Here is a 24,797-nt window from a genome sequence, read left to right as displayed (position 1 = left end):
TGGGCCTCAGAGTTTCGTCGTAGGCCTACCTTTGCCAGTACCCCCCCCCCCCCTCCACTGGTTCATCGGGATTTCCGATGGTTTCCCCTAGTCAGTGGTGCAGGACGGATCGCCGGACAAGGGCAGCTGTCTAGTCGTTGGGATGGTACGAAAACCCGAAGTTCCGCATACACATTGGCGTGCACGTAAAAGATCCCTTGGCAGCTGGAATTCGATATAAGAGTAGGTCATAGCGCCGGTGTCCGGGCAAAAGTTCCCACATAGAACACTGTATAGCGTATGCCCGTCTTCATTAGCACAGTCGGCAGTTGGAATAGAACAGTAGGACGTTAAACCCCATTTCATTTTATTTCATTTCCCTCCACCCTTCACCACTGGCAACGGGAAACCGGCCTGGAAAACCTGGGGAACTTTTTCGAACATTAACAAGGCTGAACTCCGGACCTCCAGGTTAGAGAGTCAGTGTCTTATACAAAGTGAGCCAGCGAGGCTCTATACATTCTTTTCCCATTGGCAACTCATAATTTGCTATTTCGACGAGCCTTTAAAAGCTACTTGTGGAATCAAATACATATTTATCATTCTATAGTTAATAAGCCCCCCAAATATTTTGCAATTTGTTTGCAATTCTATCCCTGTAGCTATCAACAGAAGCATTCATTCTGGGTCGAAAGAGCTAAACTCCCAAACATTTGTTTTCAGTTTCAAGCGCATCTTTTTCCTAAATATTTCTTAAATTCTATTTCCTATTGACAACTCATATTTTACGGAACAAAATAAACCCAGTAGAATTTTGACGACTCGCCATTAAAAACAAACTTTCAAGTCTTACCCATATTTAGAGATGCACGGAGAAGCTACAGTACCCATACCCCCCCCCCCCACACACACACACACCTCCCATCAACACGCTGGCCGACTCATCTCAAAAGCACGAGGCAGTTGCCGCGCTGCCCTTACACGTATATCCAGTGTGCCTACATTGAGATTTCTTTTAGAAAATCGAAGTCCAGTACTCAAACTAGTATGATACAACGTTTCGGAAATATCAACTTTTTTCTTGAGTTGTGTCCCTTATTGCTGTTTTGTTTTACGTTTGAAGTGAAGTCTGTATCACTACAGGCCCGGGATTGTATATCGCAATGGACACTAACGGCTAGTCACCGGACTCATTCACCCGATCTGATATGTGCGTTTGCGGCGTCTGTATATTTTTTCCTGTCAGTAAACTTGTCTTGTGTAATTGTTTGTGTGTGGTGTGCCCCCACCCCACCCCTGTACTAACTATTAAATATATTTCAGCAATATATCTTTAGTTATCATCAGGATTGAGATGGTTCAACGGATTGGTATTTTTGTTCGGTACATATATGCTTAAGTGCTCCAAATCGGTTCTTGTTTCTAGTGACTTGAGTTGCATTCTGATCTGATAAATGGTAACCGACCAGAAGGCATTGGATTTCATTGTGTCTTAACCTACATTTAAAAAAATCTTCTCTGGTGACGTTCTCGGGGTCAACTGTAGCACATAAACCAAGTTACATCTACTGAATATTAACATACCCGACAGAGTGATATTACTAGGCTAGTACAAAAAGACAGATTTATTATCAATTGAATTATTAGACTAAATTTTAGCCTATATATTTTATTAAATAATCAAAAATAGGTATTTATAAATTACATATGGTAATCGTACACGTACATATAGATCTCCTCTCTACGAATCCCTATAATGCCCACAGATGTAACGGTACAGGAAACATGATATAATGAAGAAATATCTAAGTAAAAATAAACGAGCTGTTTTTGTTTCCATATCCTGAGTTCTTCAATTTGAGACAATAAAAATATATAGCAAGAAGCTCGCTGGAATAAAGATGTATTCTGAAGAGTTAGAAAATGTTTCGAAATGATTTGAGTTGGCCAATTGACTGACATGATTAATTTTAGTTTTATTAAGATCGGCGTTAAAAATGGAATGTATTCCGAAAGAATGTATTATGGTAACATAATGACTTATTTCTCATGTTTACATATAAATTTATACCAATGAAAATCGTTGTGCTTAAAATATTCTGTTCATAAGATTGCTGTTGTTGCAACCATCAAAATCACAAGTTTCATAACACACAGTGGCGTTGACACTTCCAACTCGTCTGATGACACAGCCTGTATAAGCATCAGTGTTACATCGTTTAACAACTGCACGATCTAAAATATACAATATAAATACGTTTGAATATATTTCACAAAACATGTATTTTATTTAGTGGGTTCTCTGGGTAGTGTTGTCATGACACCAGTTGCGTATATGGGAATAATAGCGGATTAAATCCGCGTAGTGTTGTCATGACACCAGTTGCGTATATAGGAATAAAAGCGGGCTAAATCCGCGGACCTTATGTACTGGGGCCTGTTTCACGAAATTTTAACTAAGATAAAATCCAAATTTTAGTAATTTGATTGGATAATATTAGATTGGTTTTAGGGCTTAGCCAATCAGAATTGAAGTCTCTACTAAAATTTGGATTTTATCTTTAGTTAAGATTTCGAGAAACAGGGCCCAGGACGTTAAATTTGTAATAAACAAGATCCAAGGCAGTAAAATCAGATTCTTTTTTTTGCGCTTTGACACGCACGGTATTGACTACAGTACCCTTTAGGAATGAATGCTAAACCACATTGACCAACCAGTTTACGATAACGCCTTGGCAACATCACATTTCATATAATTTATGCCAATGCTTCGACATTCCAGATTTCTTCTTGTTTCATGACGTCATTGACTCCTTACTCTCCAGATATGTCAACTAAAAGTTAATATGACGGTTAGGTATAAAGAAATATTTCTCTCTATTAGCAAGCACGATCTTGTTTTTGTTGGCATGGAAGGGAATAACATGATGAAATGGGGTTTAACGGCATACAACTGGGCTAACGAAGACGGGCATACACCATACAGTGTGCTATGCGAAAAAGGATTCCCGGACAGCGGCGCAACAGCCTACTCTTATATCGAATTCCAACTACCAAGGGTTATTTACGTACAAGCCAACGTGTCGATTACCAGGCCCCCGTCGTGCACCGCTGACGGGGGAGGGGGAGGGGGGCACGTCGGAAAATCCCCATGAAGTTTCTCGGCCAACACCGGATTCTAAAACGGGATCTCCAAGATAGAGAGCCAACGTCTTACTCACTGGGCCACCGATCTCCCGAAAGGGAATGCAGATGTTATCCATAATGATGAGATGTTTATTTACCTCCTTGAACTAGCACGACAAACATGGAACAATAGTGATCAGTCGGGGCACAGGGTGTTGGTTCTTTTATATAATTATAATCACAACTTGGATCAAACATAGAATTACACTGTACACAATTTAATGTGGTTGCTGAAAGACAAAAATAAACATGGAACATAAATAATGTGTTCAACTAGTGGGATATTTGCATATCTGTAAACAGACAGTCTGGATATAAATAGAAACCAGTGGGCACTACAGCAAATTTAACCCCATTGACTAAACAAACCACTAGCCCTGTCGGCGATTAGTAGAACCGAATTGTTTATAAAAATCATCCAATAACACATGGGGCACTTCTCGATGGAATAGCAGTTACGTTTTAGTTGAAATTCATGACACAAAATCTGGTTCCTATCATTTAATGTAGCAAAACAACCTCATAGTGTCTGGCTGTCAACATTTCATTTTCTTGCGCCCGCATTTGCTCTTTGTCATTTTGTTTTGAATTTCATATATCTATAAAACGTGTTTAAAGTTTATTATTATGTATGTACCTTTTGCAGCGTAGGCGAAAGTGACTGGGGTTTGTGGCCACCGGGCAGCAACACTGGGAAACTAAAAGGGCGTAAAGTTCAAACTCAGTATCATCCACATTCTTGGACATTACAGTCGGGTTGGGGGTGGGGTGGTTGCGGGTTGATGCCAGGCCCGTAGCTAGCGGGGGGGGGGCAAGAGGGTCAGCTGTCTCCCCTGGAAAAATTGACGCACCCACCTCTCCCCCCACTAACTACGGGTCTGAATGCACATAGCTAGCGGGGGTGGGGGGTGGGGCAAGAGGGTAAGCTGTCTCCCCTGGAAAAATTGGCGCACCCAATCCCCCCCCCACTAACTACGGGCCTGAATGCACGAGGCAAAATGTCAATGGGGAAGTGAAAAGTAACACACAAATCCCGTTCGTCTAATATTGAATCGAAACAATCAATGAGAAATGATTCGCAGAGTGAACGATTCCCATGATAGTCGTAATAATGCCGTGAAATATTTGGGAAATAAGGCTAGCCTAATATGTAGATTTTCTAGTTGACATTATATTTTCTTTTATTTAATCTGAAATAGTTTCAGCAATGCACGACCAGAACTGCAAACTGTTTTCACCGAGGCTGATTTTGGCTCCAAATCTTGCGCGAATCGTCGATTTACTCAATATGGAAGTCAGTGTACTATATCCTATATTTTCTCGTTAGTGACAAGGTAGGTGACATATTATTATTTCCCATATGAATTACAATGTTGTCGGGTAAAGGTTACTATGGTACACAGTGCAAGTACACAACCCTGCTGTCAACCGTTTTAGCTACAGTTTATATAATACTTTAATGAATGAACAATAATTATTCAATATTTTAATATAATTAGATTGCTTTTCACCGGCTTAATTACCCAACGACTTGCACTTCCACTGAAATATCTCGTTCCCAAACCAGATTATATAAAATAAAAACACACTCTAGAGCAAAAATGACTGCAGTTTCAAAACCACGTAAGACAGAACGTAGATAAGAGTCAATAAAGCCATTTTTAAAACATGACATTTTCATATATTATTATGTATTTGTTCTTTTTCATATGGAAGATCATAATAGAACGTGGCTATTCACAGAACATAATTACAACCTACAGTCATAATTAACCACAGCAAGTGGGAGATAAATTTGTTCTATGTTCAGGCAGTAATGTGTCAGCTAGAGCGATTTACTGTGGCCATGTACAAACACACTTTGGCCATACTCACTGTGAATGAGGCACGCATGAGTCCGTTCACCCAAGGTGATAGGAATATTGAAAACATTCCACCAACTCAGGACGCATTGATCCAGCATGCCAAAAGAGCAGCCTCCCAGAGTGGCCACATATGGGGACAAACTCTCGACAAACACCCAGTCATTCCTTGCCCATCGGATTGGGGTTGGACTCGTGAAGAGACATCATGGGTTCCTAAATACTGATCAAATGTGGATGCAAGACCAACTGCAGTGGACAGTGTAGATGTTGCAAAGCAGGTCTTCGGTGCACACACCTGTGTTCCTGTTCTGGAGAATGTGCACAGTAAAATCAAGCACTTGTGGTGAGTAACATCACTTATTTACTTCCTCAGTGCCTAATAATAATCCCTAAATTAATAATTTTCATAATTGGTCTTCATTAGGTGTCTTAAGCCTTGATAAAAAAAAATTAAAAATAGATTTACGTAAAAATCACAATTTTTGCATTTTTGTCCCAAAAAAAGCAGGATGCACTTTCAGGAAGTGTTGCCTCCTGCTTGTTTTAGGATAAGTAGGTGTTAGGCTATGTTTGTGCCAAATTTCAGCCTTTCTGCCAGATGTGAACAATTTTTAAAAATTTATTTACGTGAAAAACACAATTTTTGCATTTTTGTCCCAAAAAAGCAGGATGCACTTTGAGGAACTGTTGCCTCCTGCTTGTTTTATGATTAGTAGGTGTTAGGCTATGTTTGTGCCAAATTTCAGCCTTTCTGCCAGATGTGAACATAAATTTCACCAAGCCGCTCCACTAAAGATGTAAAGCTTCAATGGAGAAGACATTGTTCGCCTTAATAATAGAAATAAAATGAAATAGAATCAAAATTTACGCTAAACAAATCAAATAAAGAAATTGGATTATAGAATTTTGAATCTAATATACCGCCACAGTTGGGGTGTGTTAGCGTCTACTTGACACAAACTAGGTCATTTCGGGACTAACATATGGTTCAATTTTATTTCAATAATTCGCTTGGCGTTGGTGTCTTTTAGCAGTGGAGAGACCCAACCACGAAAAATTGAATTTTGCAGTCTATTGTGATTTCTTTTACCTCTTGTAAAGTTTGCAAAAGGTATCAAATAGTCGGTATTATCAGGTTAAAAAATGATAAAATTGTAGACAAACGCTCTATAAGAGTTACGTAGTCATTTCCAAATGACATAATAATTTGAGCTGAAGCTTTAAAGCGATAATTTCATATTTTCTAAGAAAGAAATAAAATGGGGTTTAACGTCCCAATGTTCTGCTCCGACTGGGCTAATGAGGGCGGGAATTTTGCCCGGACAGCGGCGCTACGGCCTACTGTTTTATCGAATATCAAATGTTATGAGGGATCTTTTACGGACCTCGGATTTTCGTTCCATCCGAACGACTATACTTTGTCCCTTGCCAGTCGCTCTTTCCTGCACCACAGACAAGGGGGAACCACGCTGGAAATTCCGATGAATTCACTCGGCCAACGCAGGGAGCGAAACCGTGACCTCCACGCTAGAAATCCAGCGTCTTACTCACTTACCCTTCTAAGGAAGTGAAAACAAGAATTTTTATATATGTTGCTTAATGGGTTGCCAAACCACCTTTATACAATCATAGGATTCATTCTAGCACTTAAAACATTCACATAAAAAATGAAATATTTTCTACTCGCCCACACAGAAAAAGATAATGTTATTTGTTTAACTGAAGCAAAATTACCTCCCTTGTTTTGATAAATGACGTCATTTATTATGACGGCTAAAATGAAGCTTTCAAAATCAAACACTAGTGAACTAAAGGATTAATAGGATTATTCTGTAACAAGGTAAGACTGTGTATAGCCGCCATCTATTTGAAGGCTTTATTTTAACATTGGCCTATTTTAAAAATGCAATTATCGCTTCATTTTTTGGCATTTGTATACTTTTAAACAAACGTTCTTTTGTCAGTGTCCTCCATATTGTCATTATCAAACACAATTTCTGAGATTGCAATATATATAATGATTTGATATCTAACAGTTAATTAAGTCTTAGTGGAGTGCAGTCATAGATACAACCTATCATAAGGCGCTCGTTCAACAAGGAATATCCATACCTCATATTAAATACAGAAACGTCTCTGTTGTCATGCCTTTTAGTGACCTGACACCGCCTAACAAACTCTCATCAATAAAATAAATGTCATAAAATAACGTCATGGCAGCGTTTATACTGACCTCCAAGATAATACTATAGTTGCCTTATAATCATGGACTAATTTCCGTTTTTATGGAAACTGGAGTGAAAGAGATGAAGTCAAATGACACCCGCACGTTTCACCTGATTAAACCGAAACGAAGTATTAATGATGCTCGGAAGGCCCGCACCAGTCTATGGCTTTTAGCAGAAGTATTGATAACCCAGAAAACTGAAAACAACCCCAAAATCGACATCCAGAAACACGATTTAAAATAATAAACTGATATCGGTTCCCCAAAACATAACTAAATCAAGATAGGAAAAACCACAATAAAAAAACAAAACAAAAACAACTTACCCCTTAATCTCTTTTCACTACTGACTACTACCAGTAAAGTTAATGTTATTTGAAGTAAACCCAGACCCGTCAAAGTGTTCACTTTCATCTTGAAGCTGAACAATTTCGAATAAACCATATACTTATATAAAACTCGTAACTCGGAGGTTGAAATTGGCGGTTACAATCAGAACAGCGTCTTTTATCCTTTCTTCTCGCCCACAGACAATCACGTAAAGACAGAAATATTATCTGGCATAAAATATAATGATCCACCTTTCCTTTTTTACTTAATATAAAGTCTACGCAGTAGGTATAGCAATATTTAGATTGCTATTGTTGTTGATCAATTACGCCTCATAATAATCCACATAAGGAATCTTTATGTAGCTATAAATTACACAGATTGTATTTGAGAAATATGGAGGTTAACACGATTCAATAGGAGGATGACCAAATTATAGTATGTTTTAACTCCATTTAAAGTCTGACGTAGTTGGTTTCCATAAATTAATAATATTGTTGCTTTAAATGATGGCAGAGGATATTGGCCACCCGGGTGGCAGAGAGTAATTCTCCACCCGTTTTCGTTATTTGCAACCCTTTTTTAATCGAATTTCTCTGTCTTTTCACGATATCTTGTCGAAGGGTAATGCTACTAAGCACTTAAAATAGTTTAACTTTGTCCTAAAAAATGAACAGATATCACTTTCATTGCAGTACAAATGCGAAAATAACAACTACCACAAATACTGATCGACACAGTGCCATTATTGATTATCACAATTTGTCTAATTCACCGATAATATGACCATCATAATAATAAGTATCTATCATCATTATCACCAGGTTCGTCAACATAATTAATCGCTATATCCGTAATTAATTCCATAATAAATACTAAAATATTCATCTAATATACCGATATTAAATTTAAATGCTTTTCAGCAGCTACGATGACTGGAATTCCAAAATAAATACTAAAATATTCATCTAATATCATACCAATATTAAATTTAAATGGCGTTTCAGCAGCTACGATGACTGGAATTCGGATAACGAGTGCAATCATAGTGAATTATATCTAAATGAGGGTAAATATTTGGAGGTCAAATTAAGGGTTACTCTATATCACGCGTGGATATTATTCGTTGTACGAAAACCATAACAGTGATCTCTTTTTTTTTCTTTTTAGTTTGTATCAATCAAAAATTGAATGTATATAGTCCTTACATAACTATATTATTAATATTTCGTTTCGTTTTTTCCCTTTCATTGTTAAGTTCTCACGCGTGATTTACCGTTCAGAGATGGTCGGAAGTAGGTCATTGGTTGATTTTGTATTACTAACAGAAGGCAAAGATCTAGGGAGAAAATGCGGTTGAACTTCCATCGTCACAAACCAGGTAAGTTCATTACTGACTAAATCACATAAACCAAGATTAAACTAAGTACAGTAAAATGAGGATGTCCACAGGTTGCATGGCCAATCAGCAATCAAAACAATGTAGAATCCTCTGAAAGAAAATAGTTACAGGTAAAAATAATATGAGATTCTGTACAACTTATATTCAGTGGCGCTGCGCGGGATGTCAGACTTTAAACATACATTATGCAAGAGCTAAATCTGTGTGTGTGAGTGTGTTATGGGGTGGGATGGGGGCAATTGTTGTTTCCTGTCATTTTCTAGTATATTTATGTAGTGATTATTAGTATTTACCGTGGTCTGAAAACTTTCAAGTGAATCTAAAGTAGAGTGGTTCACAGTTCTCAAATATTTGTGCTAAAAAAACTGACATTCTTATCAGCCTGTTTCATGTGTGTAATCGCCACAAGGTAAATGAGCAAAGTCGGCGATTTTATTTCTTATTTAGCTGATTGTCCAATGACGTATATAATGTAACGGTTCTCGGTTCAGAGTCAATTCGTGTAGTTTGTCGCTTTTCATATCTTTTAAACTCACTCTCGCAGCAACTTATCGACACTATAAGACTGTGAAATTTACTTTTATTTAACCATAAAACCTTGTGTTGTTTAGTTGCCACCTTAGTGAGTTTAAAAGTTACGTTAATGCTAGCTTCAGAATACGCAAAAATATTGAGACCGGAAATTAACTGAACGAAATGTATTAACCAGACTTGTATGTTAAAGTAAAATTACGGAACTGGCCATAGCGCTCGAATTCTAATCTTTTAGTGTGTGTGTCATGTTTGGCTGTGATAATTATTAGAAACATAATATGATTGTTATAAAGGATATTTAACATCTACAATATGAGTACGGAAGAACTTTCTGCATATTGCGTTTATATGGTAAACTACGAATTTTTTCCGTTATTCGAAAGTTTTGGTCTAGTGCATTTATAAAAATCAGCCGAAAATGTATCTGATAAATGTAATTGATATTTGGATTGTTTAGTTTCATTTCTCTCTCGTGTTCAAAATTAAGGGCTGCCCATGCGTACAAACATTAAATTCTATCGTTATTTGTACGTACGTTAAAAAGCCGAAGAATCCCGAATAAGTATTCGTTACAGAGAAAAGTTTGAAAATGCAACCAAGAACCACAACTCGTTTTGTCACTAAGAGTTAACTCCCTTGATAATCATAGCCGGTCATATTTTCAGCAATTTAAAAATACATGTCCAAATGGTTATATCCTCAAAAATCAAACATAGTCAGACTTCCATTGTTGATGAGTGAAGTTTTTATGGTAAGCCCCAAATATTTTCTGTCTGTTAGATTTTCTTCAAACCCCGAAACATCCTTTGTAAAGGCGTCAAGTAACCAGTGATGTGATGAATTAGATGAGTACATACCTCAAAAATGTCGCTCGAATTATGTAGGTTGGCAAATTATGCTTTTTGAGGACCACATGTTAAAACTGGTCGGACGTTAAACCCCATTTCATTTCATTTCCAACCCAGTCGACCGGGTTCCCATGTCACTCCTTATATTTATTGTTAGCTACACGTAAGCCCTTCAAGTAAGTGATAAGTGCAATCAGGCATGTTTCAGGAAGTTACAGGATGACGGTTTCTATGAGGTTTTCACACAAATATATCTGAGACAGTATCTTTAATGCAAATCAAACCATCTAGATAATCCCAAGGAGCTTCTTGCCTGAGTTTTGTTTCGTTATTTAATCAACGGATATGTATTATTTCTCACAGCCTTGCCTCTGGTCATAAGCCGACGGAGCCTGACCAGAGGCGGATTGAGGGACAGGTCGCCAGATACCCTCCCCTAGAAAAGTTCGAAAAGTACTTCTCCTTACTTGCAGTATGTTTAGATACACACTAGAACGGAGGATTTGGTTGCTCAATTGTGACGACCACTGGGGACTTTCCAGTGTACTACAACGCTATCATTCGATATAGTGAAGAAAAAAAGAGGAAAATCTAAGCATTTATTTCTTTATTTATTATCTGTAAGGTAATGCTGACAATGGAAAATAAATCGTATATGTACATAAAATGTAGTGATATGTAAAACCCTTTCTATGGCCAACCTCATAAAGTTTGAAACAAGACATGCCATGACTAGATGGTGTTCCGTCTGTGGTGGAGAGTGTTCAGACGGACAAAGAGACCAGAATTAACATTAAAGTCAAATGGAAATTAATGGCGGTCTGCCTCCAAATGATCTGCACACACCAAAGAGTATCTGTCAGTGATAGCGCACAATATGTGATTTTTTATTGGGGGAAGTTTCGTCGGTGTACGAAAATTGGCTGTCGCCGTTACAGTGTCATGGCAATGTTTTTTTTAAGCGTTCTGTTGTACAGTGAGTTTGTTATGGAAGGCTAAATATAGTGGCATCTATCATCTGATTAAATAACCCGTATCTGTTATCAAAAATCCTGCATTTGGAAATATATTTAGCAACTCAGATGTTTTGTTGTATCAAGGTTAAAGCCGTCGTAAACCCCGTATTAATTGGCATTATGTCGATCTGCCTGTTGCAGGCGATCGGCAATTCTCGGCATCGTCTGTGACTGTTTATGGCTATTTGTTGTCAAAACTGAATAATGTAGTTTGACTGAAATATTCTATATATTTATTATCTATTTTGTAATTAGTATAGACAGAACGACCAGCTCTTTATATCTTACATAATGTAACGCATATAGCAAACATAACGCCGGAGCCAATCGGTTGAGATGAAAATTGTACCCATGGGCCTTATGTATTATAAGGTCCGTGTTGTACCCAAGCCCTATTACCGGCAACCGTGACAGCAGAGGCAAACCCGGAACACAGATTACTAAATCGTATCGCGGATTGACATGTAGGTACTTATTTTGGTATGTTCTACTATTTACATCAATGTTTAGATTTACAATTTATGTCTTGGTTGCTCCTGTTGAACTTGTATTGCACACATGGCTGTAGAGGTTCAACTATTAACAACGTTCTCGATGCACGAAAATGCATTAAGACAATTTCAAATGAAAATTCGACAGACCTGTAATGTTTTTGCCAAAAAGAACGATAGAAGGTACATGTTTTCTATTCAGAATGAAACTTTAGCGTCTACCAGACCATCGTAATTTGTTTAATTGAATGTATTACCGCAGGCCAATGGGAATTCGACAAATAACCCTGATAGTGTGCATTAATGAATATACAGAAAACGTGCGAGAAAGTCTCGGTTATGTACACGGTAATTAGCGAAATATGCTCCTTTGACGAGAGTCAAAAATATGCATTATTTTAATGAGAAGCACATATGAGTACAGAAAGACCTTTGGGTAGAAAGGGCAGGATTTGACGAAAAAGACGGCACAGTTATTAATACTGTATTTGTCCATGAGAAATAAAGATGGCTGCGTGAAATCTATAGAAACCAACATAAACATATAATAACCATAACATCAGTTAGAAATAATCGTTTTGTATATTCATCTATTGATCAAAATATTTTACAATAACGTAATTTTGTTTGTATCATTATAGTTTTAATAAAAGTAGGCCTACACTTGGTTGTTTTATTATAATCTCAATACAAGTAGATCTACATTTGGTTGCATTATTATAGTTTCAATACAAGTAGGTCTACATATGGTTGTATTATGATAGTCTCAGTAAAAGTAGGCCTACTTTTAATAGTGTATGCTCTTATACTAAACGCTAAATTGTCGTAGCCTTAAAATCATGAGCGCCGATGAAGTTCAGTTTTCAATATTGATTTAAAGCTATAAAATCTGGCGGTAATTTTTCTTTTCATCAATAGAAACAAAAAGAAAGCAAACTATGATTCTGTTATATGTTTTTACGTTTAAATTTCTGTTGATTCCAGATCAGCAAGATTGACATCTCTAGTCATATTTAAATGTACAGTTCGATTTGGCTGACCAGGTTTGGCCAATTTCTCTTTTTCGTGTTGTCGTAAAGCTGCGTTTAAAAATACAGAAGAGTAAACTGGAGATACTCCATTATCTAATTCATCATACAGATCAAGGGTCACTTCTTCTTCACCAGTTTCATGTGTACCTTTAACTTTAGCATATACTTCATTGGCGTCAATAGAATCGCTTACATAACTGTAAATAAAATATGTACAGATCGGTTATATTACAATAAAAACAAACATCTAGTTAACAACTCTAAAACAAGCGAATAGTTCTGCACATTGAACGAACTAAGCCTGGATCTAAGAAATATGGTATTAAACATCGAATCTTAAAGCTATTGTACATCTGTATTATCATTGCCACACGAACGAAGTAATAACATGTTTAACACCCAATCTTATAACTATATTTGTATATACGTTTGTAATTTTGAAATTTATAGTGTTGTTAAATCCCACCTTTTATATATTGATAACGTAATATGATTTAAAATGCAGATCTATATTTCGTATCGTTTTTTATACTTTCGATCGTCTCCACAAGTAACGGGGAATTTTGAACTATAAAAAACGAAACGAAATTGGATCTGTGTTTTAATCAGATTGATTGATCACGTAGAGTTAGTTAACACAAGGATACTGACAAAATTCGACAAAGTTATAAGTGATAAATAAACAAATACTCATTTATTAGAGTCAAAATAAGTAAAGAGCTCTGGGGACGCCTAACCTAATTTCATTCCATTATATTCATATAGGTGTAGATCCAATTGTGCAAGTTTTTGGAAAGATTATTTTTATATATAGTGGTTTTGTTTGTGTACCTGGTATTATCATTCGAGGGTTCCATATCAATATCCTTTTCAAAAATTGGATTATCCCTGAAATAAAATAAATATCCAGTCAAATTAGACTAGTATCAACATTTTGCCCCATCTTATTTTTCGTCTGTTACTTCCACACATGTAATGTCGATTTCATTTCAACCGACCATTCAAAACTCCCAATACAGACAATTCAGCGAAATCTTTGAAAGGATTCGATAATCCAATTAGATTTTTTGTCGGCGTGGTTGCCCCCTGTCAGGGATACAGGACAGATGTCCTTTGCAAGAAATAGTGCTTACTATAGTCTTCTAATGGTATTAAAAAACGAGGTCCAGTGAACACATTGGCGTGTACGTTAAAGAACCCTGGAAAGATGGAATAAGAGTAGACCGTGGCACAACATCACAATGCATGGCGCGTGCCCGTCTTCATTAACCCAGATGGAGAGGGAAACTATTACATAATATTAAGCTAGAGTGAGTTGGAGATACAATAAGTATTTGTCTGTGTTACACATGCATTAATTAAGTTAAGTAATTGGTCACTATCTCCTCATATTATTAGATAATATTATATGATTGCCCGTTAAATGAAGGCTACCAATATATATTTATTATAACCTGTGAATGGCTGTTAAATACTAATAAGTTTGTTGATAACACCTTGACCGTTATAACTGATATCGGGGATCACGTGGCTAAGTGGGAAAGACGCTGGCTCGCTAGCCTGGAGGTCGGGTGTTCGATCCCTGCATTGGCCAAGAAAGTTCATCCAGATTTTCCGGCGTGGTTTCCCCTTGTCAGTGATGCAGGGCGGAGGGCCTGACAAGGGCAGCTGTCTAGTCATTCGGATGAGACGAAAAACCGAGGTCCCGTGTATACATTGGAATGCACGTAAAAGATCCCTTGGCAGTTGGAATTCGATATAAGAGTAGGCGATAGTGCCGCTGCCCGGGCAAAATTTCCCTCATAGCACACTGTATGGCGTATGCCCGTCTTCATTAGCCCAGGTTAGGAGCAGAACAGTAGGACGTTAAACCCCATTTCATTTCATTTCATTTCGTTATAACTGATATCAGGTAGGAGCATAACTCGGAAAACCAGACCGACCACTGTACAAGACAGAACGCCTGCATGTGACAGTGGAGGCAGACATGAATTAGGACGATGGCCGTAAAGATTACAATCTGTTATGATATGTTATGTTCCTGTGTGCTGTAATGGTTGTTAAAATTAGAGATATAATGACTTTTAATGTATGTTCCTGCATTGTTGAAATAAAGAAGTCAAATCTACAGTCATCGTTATCAGTAGGTCCTTTGATTCTATGTTACAAAAGTAGGACGTTAAACCCAATTTCATTTTTTTTTTAAATTCCGATTATCCGATTATCAAGACATTTGTTTGACCAGGTAACCAAGGTCAAGGTTTTATTATGATGTTTTCAAAGGCATTCAACTTTCTTGATCGAATGTACGACACAAAACTAACCCCTTAGTTTAATTTGATTGAAAACAAAAACTCTATAATTTAATGACGGAATTAAAAATAGTGGTTTTTATCGAGGATATCGTTACCATTCAGTTTTAGAATTCTTCCCGTCGGCTATCTAGACGTTATATTACTAGGATACTCAAATTCGGTAAAAAAAAAAAAAAAATGGGGTATTGACAGCAATAACAAGACATGTGATTGAAGATGTGGGTCTAAAGGAGACCGGAAAGGCCTTGAATTCATATACGTGTTGAGAATAAAATAATTTAATCTGAAAACATTAATTTACCTTCAGATAAACATAGACGTCCAGATATCAAAATATTGCTATAATTTATAATTAATTGCTATACTTAAAACCTCAGTGAAGAGATAACAATGTAAAGGAAATATCTTTCAGTGTCTTATTACAACGTAACCGAAATATCGTTTACGAAATTAAACTGTCAAACTGCATGACAAGGAGATATCAAAATATGTTTCTAGTATGTATTTAGATCATAAAAATAAATCATATCATAATACTTACGTTCTATATGTCTTCTGATATAAAGGATTCGAATCTGTACTGTCTTTACCTGAAAATAGCCAATCATTTTATTTCAGTATAATACTGCGAGTTAAAGCTATATTTTATATCAGTATACTACTCTGAGTTAAAGCTATATTTTATATCAGTATACTACTATGAGTTAAGGCTATATTATTTCAGTATACTACTGAAAGTTAAAGCTATATTTTATTTCACTATACTATTGTGGGTTAAAGCTATATTTTTTTTATCAGTATACTACTGTGAGGTAAAACTATATTTTATATCAGTATACTACTATGAATTAAAGCTATATTTTATATCAGTATACTAATGCGAGTTAAAGCTATATTTTATTTATTTCCGTGGGTTAAAGCTTTATTTTATATCGGTATACAATCTGATTAAAATACAGATCTATATAGCATTTCGTTTTTTTATACTTTCTATGGCCTACGTAAAGACAAGTTAAACGAAATTTTGAACTATAAAAACGAAACGAAATAGGATCTGTGTTTTAATCAGATTGGTCGGTATACTGCTGCGAGTTAAAGCTATATTTTAGTTCAGTATACAATGTACTACTGTGGATTAAAGCTATATTTATTTCAGTATATTACTGCGAGTTAAAGCTATATTTTATTTCAGTATACTACTGTGAGTTAAAGCTATATTTTATTTCAGTATAATACTTTGGGTTAAGGCTATATTTTATATCAGTATAATACAGTGAATTTAAACTATATTTTATTTAAGTACACAACTGTGAGATAAAACTATATTTTATCTTTAAAGCTAATGTTATGTAAAAATTGATAACTATGAATTTTGAGCAGAAAATAATCCTTTGGGACAAATGTAAAGATGCTGACGAAAGATAATCATTGAGATGAATATTCTGTTGCTTGTAAACCGTAAATTATACACGCAAAAATAATTATATATCAGACATAAAATGTTTATAATGTAAACAATTTTGTAAGCCAGACTATCATGTAGCAAGTTTATGTCGGTTAACTTTAATGATAAAATTGATACTAACCTTTATTGTGGACATTAATAGCAGCAGCTTTTAATTTTCTTTTAAATCTGAAGTAAACATCAAGGAAAGTGATTTGATTTGAATAATAATAGTATAGAGATTAAATCTGGCCGAATGGTTAGCACGCGCGAGCTGTATCATACGGTCTGTCATTGAGTCAACTGGCGGGGTTTCGATTTCCCGGTTGTCCAACCTCGTGGGTTTTCTGAAATGAAATTGGGGTTTAACGTCCTACTGTTCCGCTCCTAAACTGGGCTAATGAAGACGGGCATACGCCATACAGTGTGCTATGAGGGAAATTTTGCCCGGGCAGCGGCACTGCGGCCTACTCTTATATCGAATTTCAACTGCCAAGGGATCTTTTACGTGCACGCCAATGTGTACACGGGACCTCGGTTTTTCGTCCCATCCGAACGACTAGACAGCTGTCCTTGTCAGGCCCTCCATTCTGCATCACTGACAAGGGAAAAACCACGCCGGAAAATCTGGATGAACTTTCTCGACCTCCAAGCTAGTGTCTTACCCACTTAGCCACTCGTGGGTTTTCTTCGAGTCCTCCGGTTTCCCCCAACTGCTACAGACCCAATCTGATCCTATTTCGTTTCGTTTTTATAGTTTAAAATTTCGTTTTACTTGTCTTTACTACACTAGGATCTGGAAGAGTTGTTATCATTGACGTTTTCTGAATGGTGTGAGGGCTTAGCCAATGAAACGGTCTGTTACGGCGAGCTTTATGGGTGTTTTGCACGGAACTGTGGGTAATCCACTAGTAATATCAATGCTGATTGGTTAATCACATGTCTGACGTCATAGGGTCAAAAGCCGCTCGTATGACCTCTGACGCAACCTATCTTTACAACCGGTCAGATCTTCATGTAGTGTAGGCCATTGAAAGTAAAAAAAAAACGAAACGAAATATAGATCTGTATTTTAATCAGATTGCTAAAGACCCCTACGCGCAAGCGAATTATTGAAATAAAATTGAACCATGTGTTGGTCCCGAGATGACCTAGTTTGTGTCGACTGGACGTTAACACCCCCCCCCCCTCTCTCTCTCTCTCTCTCTCTCTCTCTCTCTCTCCCTCTCTCTCTTTAAGCCCCACCCCAACCCACCACCCCCTGGTGAGACAATACCTGTTAAAGTTACTCATGAATCCAAGTATGGTTATAACGAGGACAAGTGCCAAACATATAACAACAGCTATTAAAATATATTCTTTCTTCGTGTCATCAGCTTTCAGTTCTTCCTTCAGAACATTCTGAAAACAGAAAATTAAAAAATCAACCGTTACATTGCGTCACACCTATGCAAAAAGACTTTCTCCTGATCAAATCATAGCTAAATAATACTTATACTAAAACTAGTAATATTAATAATAATTTTATAGTGCATACATATTTACAGTTGCTCTTCAGCGCTGTTACATTATACATAAAATTATAAAAATATACCGCAATAAGAATTCCCATATCAATACAATCGAATATATATTCATTGTGATTCAAATAGACAAATGTATGGTTAAATTTTATTTCAATAATTCGCTTGCGCATAGGGTTTTATAGCAGTGTGAGTGGGTGGGCGGACGGGGGTGGGGGGGCAGAAGACCCGGAGAATACTGACGAAGTTAGGCAGGCGACCCTAGTCCTTGTCACATACAAACTGGGAATCAAAACCACGTCCCTTGACTCAATGACAGACCTTATGATCTCAGGGATACGCGTTAATCCACGCGGCCACCCAACCTTCGCACGCTGTCACCAATGTAATTATTAATAACGGCTTTATTTACACGACGGAATGTACTATGTCTTCACCATTCAGCCACTTGACCCCCCCCCACCCCTTTAAAAAAAGAGTTGACAATCAGCGATTTAATAAATCGCTTTATGATTTAACTATAAAATGGATAATCGTTGTCCAGTATCGTTACTACAATAATAAACAATCCACGCTATACCTTCAAACAGCCATAACTTGGCTCAGAATAAAGTAATTTGAATGATATTTTCAATATTTTCCATTATCGATTTTTGCACTGTTATAGAAAGAACGATCAGCTCTTTATCCAAATCTTGCATAGTGCATCTTTAATATGTCGGCATGTAAAATCTACACTGTTAGGGGGACAAATACATGAGGCACCATTTGTCTTATAATGTACTGGAGAAAAAAATCTGAATATATTTCAAAAATCGTTTTCCCGCCACTTTTATACTGGTGTACGACACGGGTTATGAGGGCTGACTAAAAGTATTACTTACATCAACCTGCAGTACTTTAAATTTACTGCGCATGACATCAAGTTCTGAAGATGCTTTATCTATTAAACTACAAGAAAGTTAAAAAAACCAAAAACAAATGTGAGAATCCGTTGGTTTTTTTCGTAGTTATACATGTATATTGTTTACAGCAAATGCAAAAATATACAACTGGGTCCGTATTCAAAGGAAACCTAAGTCTAAGCCAGTCGCTTAACTACTAGATTTCACTTAATATACGTAACTTCCTGTAAGTTAAGAGCAAGTGGTATTCAAAGGCAATTTTCTTTAGCGCTGAACATTCAGCCAGTCTGACTGCTCTGTGGCGCTTTATAATACACATGTAAATATGATTATAAAAAACATGAAATGAAATGAAATGGCGTTTAACGTCCTACTGTTCTGCTCCGACTGGGCTAAAGAAGACGAGCACACGCCATACATTTCCCTCAGGGAAATTTTTCCCGGGGAAGCTGCACTATGGCCTACTATTATAATCGAATTCCAACTGACAAGTGATCTTTTATGTGCACGGCAATATATACACGGGTCCTCGGTTTTTCGTACCATCCGAATGACTAAGACAGCTGTCCTTGCCAGGCCCGCCGTCCTGAACCACTGACAATGGGAAACCACGCCGGAAAATCCCGATGAAATTTCTCGGCCAATGCAGGGATCGAACACTATAAAAAAAGACATACATGTATATACAAATAAACAAAAGAATACAAAGGAATAGTCATGTTACAATATACATAATGGAAAATTAAGCATTTTAATTAAAGTTCAAAAGTTTGGGCAAAATACAGGGTTTTTAGATGGCGTTTAAATATAGCTAGGTTTGAACTATTTTGGACTTCCAGTGGCAAGTTTTAAACTTCTGTACCGGACACACAGGTTGGTTTTTATGTGATTAAACTTTAATTGACCTATATGGGAGGTACCTAAAAGTTAAGTGAGATTATGATGACTTCTTTTAACCGGAGTACACAATGTTGCAGCAGGCTGGTAAGGGCGATTTTAAAAGTATGGGCGCTGAGATTGAAACGAGGACAATCTCGCCGAGCGAAGCTGGCCTCATTTGTTTTAATTAGCAGCTTTGATGTTGTAGCGCCATAATAATAATATTGTAAACGGTTACACCACCGAAATGGTCAAGGATATATTTGTTTTCGATCATTTATCATTCTTTGAATACGGACCCTGGTATTGCTGGATTGGTAGTCTTGACAGTTCAAAGGTCAAATGTCATGAGATTTTCGTATGTCTTTCATTTGGCTGAGGCAAAAATTTACATTCCCCTTGTATTGAAATTATGCAAAATGCACCGTTGACTGGTGCATTGCGAAAAACATTTTCCATGAGCCACTGTATGAATTGCATGCCTGAACAGCCATGGCGCCAGCGATTTACAATATACGCAATGGATGCTATTTTGTTCAAATTACGATAGCCGGACAATTGAGTCTTGAATGACCGAGACTACTAAATTGGTTGCGATTTTTACTTTCTGTACTGATTGTGTACATACCTTCTTAGAGTGGTAGAGTCTAAAATGTTTCCAGTTTCTGGTTTAACACCATGAACAAACAGGTCTGTCCTGAAAGGTATTCATATTGATATAATACGTTTTGTTTAAAGATACATCATGTAAGAGCTAAATCTGCCTATTGCGGGTCTTTATTTTGGCATTTAAAGTTATATAAACTATTATAAAGACATGTATTCACATGACAAGCCCATAATCAACAATCTAGACTGCCGGATGGCGGAAATTTAATAATAATAATAATAAATTTTATTTAATGAAGCAACTTATTTAGTTTGCAAACAAAAAACCCCTATCTTTCATAAGTCACTCCTAAGCTACAAAGACATAATTTATACATGTAATATCAGGATAAATTCAAAATCATTTGAAATGCAATAGCATTTTAAAGTGGGAAGTTTGGGAAGTCACTCCTAAACTACAAAACATATACATTATATAAGTAGAATATAGGAAGAACACTGTAATGATTTAATTTAAAAATGGCGAACGAGGCTAAGTCTCGAATACCCAGTACCGTTATTACGATAAAAAACAATCTACATCACATCTTGTCAATCCTTCATACGGCGATAACGTCGTTCAGAATAAAGTAATTTTGGATATATTAATTTTGCATTATTTATTTTTGAACTATTATATAATAGCAAGAAATCACTTGTTTAGCGACAAATGCCAATGGCACATCGTTACTTTAATAGCCGCCAGCTTTTGTGGAAAATATACGTAACGCCAACTTTAAATCTGTCCCGATTTACTCTAATTTGTAAATGCAGTCGATATTTTTACATCTGTCAATGATTCTCTTTATTTTGATTATCTGTAATTAACTTGGTCGGAAAGAGAACTAAATACTTATATATCATCTAATTTATAGATCTGTTTGTTTAGATAAACTTACTTGTAACCGACTTCATTTCCAGCATCATCTATGTGAGATAATATTTCGTCTACCACGAATTTAATTCCCGTATAATTTCTTAGTACACTGTAAAATATCAAAATAAATTTTAATGCTAAATGACGAAATGGTATCAGCCATCAACTAGTAATTAAAATAGAAAGTTAAACATGACGTTATTTAGTAATCCAAAACGGCTAGACGGGGCGCGTTAACGTATAATTTAAACAATAATTTTAAAATTAACTGAAATGGTTTGGACAATCCTCAAAAGTTAGAAATTCTCTGCCTACCAATAAAACAGATAAACTAAGCAATAGTATAGAGAGTTCATTGCCAGATCTAGATGATGACACAAGCCCTAGGCTATTCCACTTTATGAGGCCCACCCTCACGACTCAGGGTGTGGATTAGGGCCGGGGAGATAATGTGTTTTAAACAAAATTGAGCAAAGCCGAGGGTGATGACCGATGTTTAAGGCTACAGTGTAGCCGGGGGCTGCCTGGTGTGGACATACGAATTTGCGTTAATTAGGTGTCATGCACCTCAGAATGCCTGGTGCTCCCACAATAAGTCACGAGAGAGTCTGTCTCCCCATGAGCTAATTCTTAGAAAATTAGGCACGCAGGTCTATATTAGTACGTGGTGTTTCATAGTACCTCGTAATATCTAGGGGTCAGTCTATGACTTATTCATTTAACCCCTTTGAAAAAGCCCCGGGCTAGACTACGTGTATCAGGACACCATTGGGCGTTCGTAGAAAGGCATACTTCCGGCTGAGGGAGACCAGAATTGTGTCACACATTCGGACCGTAGTGTCCTATATGTTTTTTAGTGCGGTGTCGGCGGATAGGTGACATCGTAAGTGGCATGGCCTAGGATCACCACATAAAATTACATCTAGGGTGACATAAAAAAATAATAATGGTAGTTATCGTCATCTACACAACTATACTTTAAACACACTTTTGAATATCTAATACAACTGTAAAATATGTGATTATTTAATTTCCTAATTTATTTTTTAATTCTGACAATGAATAACAATAGCTTTCCTATTTCCAGTTGGCTAAGTGGGCAGGACGTTGGCTGGACGTTGGCTAACTAGCCTGGAGGTCGCGGGTTCGCTCCCGGTGTTGGCCGAGAAAGTTCATCGGGATTTTCCGACGTGGTTTCCCCTTGTCAGTAGTGCAGGACGGAGGGTCTAAAAGGGAATCCGATTGAAATACAATAAAAGATTGTGAGGTTTTAATAATTATTTTCCAATAAATTGTTCCAGGGTCTAATTGTGCAGACCTTGTGGGACGCAAGAATCAGTGTATATATAATTTGATTAAAACCTTATAAAACTACATATTGTTGTATATTACATAAATAATGGACATTATTGTCTATTACTGAAATATTGGACCTTATGTTTATTTTGTAGAAAACTGAAAGGGCATCACATAAATTATAAGTTTTTCGGTTTTGTAAGTATTTGTCTAAAAACCCAACAAAAACGCAAACATAAATTCCAACAATAGTTACGTTTGGTTGCATATGTTCAATGTACTTTTCTGAGAAACTTTAAATATCAATCTGGTAGGACATGCAACTCACTATTGTCACTATTCACTACGGCAGCCATTTGCTGATGACACACGCGAATAATTAATGAATCCAAACGTAACTGTCTGTTTGGTATGTAATGGGTTAGTTATTACCTTATTAGTTCATCTTGAAGTAATCGAACTTCTTCTGGAAGTTTAAATAGAGTTATCTTCAGTACTTGTTTATCACCAATAATATAAATCTGTAAATGTTAATAGAATATTAGACTTTTTTGTACAGAAATGGAATGAAATGGAGTTTAGTGCACTACTTTTTTCCTTCGACTGGGCTAGTGTAACAAAGTTAAAATTATGTTGTATGGCATATCATATTTTTGTTTTAAATTTGAAGATAGATTGCTCTCTTAATTGACATTTATGCATATACCCCACTTACTCTGGTCCCCGATAAAAATCTACCGAATCCATACAATTCAACAAGTTCTACCCATTTCACCATCAGTACAAGAACCGTTCTAGAGTTGTACACATTTACACTATCCGTGTCAGAATTGTTCTTGGGATGCAACCATTTACACTCAGTGTCAGACCTCTTCTCAGAAAAGGTCATTCAAGCTGGCTAAGGTCAAAGTTATGAAGGGAATACAACTGACTTAAAAACTTAAAAAATAATATGGACCAAATTCGTTTTCCATATACACTTTCTCTGCACGGATACACATGTGAACATCTTCTAGAATAATAGGGTCAGACTAGGTTTCCATTTACACTATCAACGTGTTAACCAAATCCCATTTGATCCCAGATCAAGACCACCCATATACCCTTCGTATGTCCTGCGTGTCGTGAAAGGCGACTAAAAGGATTCCTGTAATGGGGCAACGTGTTTGCCGTGCGATGCGACCCGTGTCGGTGGAGAGTGAAATCCTGGTAATTGCGTGGGGATTTGGTTTGCAAGCCCTTTCTCTGCAACACATTACTTTGGCCAATGGTTCATCTAGAGGGGGGTCAGAGTGGCTCACCCTAATCAATAGGCCTTGTTCGTGTTAGCTGAAGAGAGGATAAATTTTCCCATCCCTACTGTTTTATTAGTTTAATACAGTTAAACCTTTGTGTCCTTGAGCAGCATCTTCTTGGAAGCGGCTTGGGTCAATTGGATGAAGTGAAAGATATCCTCTAAACTTCGTCTGAGTATATAACTGGATGTTCTCGTTCGGCGTAGCCTGTACGGATGTTGCAATCCTTGGTGATTGGAGAGCAGTCAGTGATTAATTAAAAAAAACAATAGGGCTTCCCAAATTAAAAGACTTTGCCCGCCGAAACGCGGGCCGACAGATAAAATTTGCGAATTATCAACAAAATCTTCACGAACGTGGTATAGGTTGAAAGAAGCAATGAAACCGCATTAAGTAAGCAATCACCTTTCTTAATTGCTAAGGGTTAAGACGATGAGAAGTGGTACCCTCTCGGTTGAATGCACGGAAGAGCAATATTCGTTGTCATTATTAAAATCGATCCTTTTAGCGAACATACCAATTAAAGTAACACACCATAATAGTCTAAATTTTTCTAGGGGTGTTATTAGGTCTCAGGATTTAGAAGGCAGCAATGGGGAAGAGATGCTCAGCGAACTCTCCTCACAAGGTGTAAGTATGGTTAAACATATTTCCATCAAGCGTAATGGTAATATCATCGAAACCAACACCTATATCCTGACATTCA

General features: G+C 36.8%; 1 protein-coding gene and 1 long non-coding RNA gene across 2 annotated transcripts in view; both read right to left on the bottom strand.

Moving 5' to 3' along the window:
* Positions 1 to 1,659: 1,659 nt before the first annotated feature.
* On the bottom strand, positions 1,660 to 8,355 carry LOC126810362 (uncharacterized). The gene is made up of 3 exons (XR_007675184.2): positions 7,584 to 8,355; positions 3,264 to 3,395; positions 1,660 to 2,214 (listed from the first exon to the last, which is right to left on the bottom strand). It is a non-coding gene; the product is annotated as an uncharacterized LOC126810362 (long non-coding RNA).
* An 8,450-nt stretch (positions 8,356 to 16,805) lies between these two features.
* Positions 16,806 to 24,797, bottom strand: part of LOC126811545 (cadherin-23) — a gene marked incomplete at its 5' end in the record, with an annotated part of 28,330 nt that continues 20,338 nt past the window's right edge. The window contains 6 exons of the mRNA XM_050537231.2: positions 16,806 to 16,857; positions 17,945 to 18,069; positions 19,076 to 19,142; positions 20,604 to 20,672; positions 21,523 to 21,609; positions 23,229 to 23,317. Of these exons, the coding sequence (XP_050393188.2) occupies positions 16,806 to 16,857; positions 17,945 to 18,069; positions 19,076 to 19,142; positions 20,604 to 20,672; positions 21,523 to 21,609; positions 23,229 to 23,317 (489 nt within the window). The remainder of the gene's footprint in view (positions 16,858 to 17,944; positions 18,070 to 19,075; positions 19,143 to 20,603; positions 20,673 to 21,522; positions 21,610 to 23,228; positions 23,318 to 24,797) is intronic.

Source organism: Patella vulgata, chromosome 2 (assembly GCF_932274485.2).
Source record: "Patella vulgata chromosome 2, xgPatVulg1.2, whole genome shotgun sequence".
NCBI lineage: Eukaryota > Metazoa > Mollusca > Gastropoda > Patellidae > Patella > Patella vulgata.
This window is presented reverse-complemented; position numbering and strand designations above follow the sequence as displayed.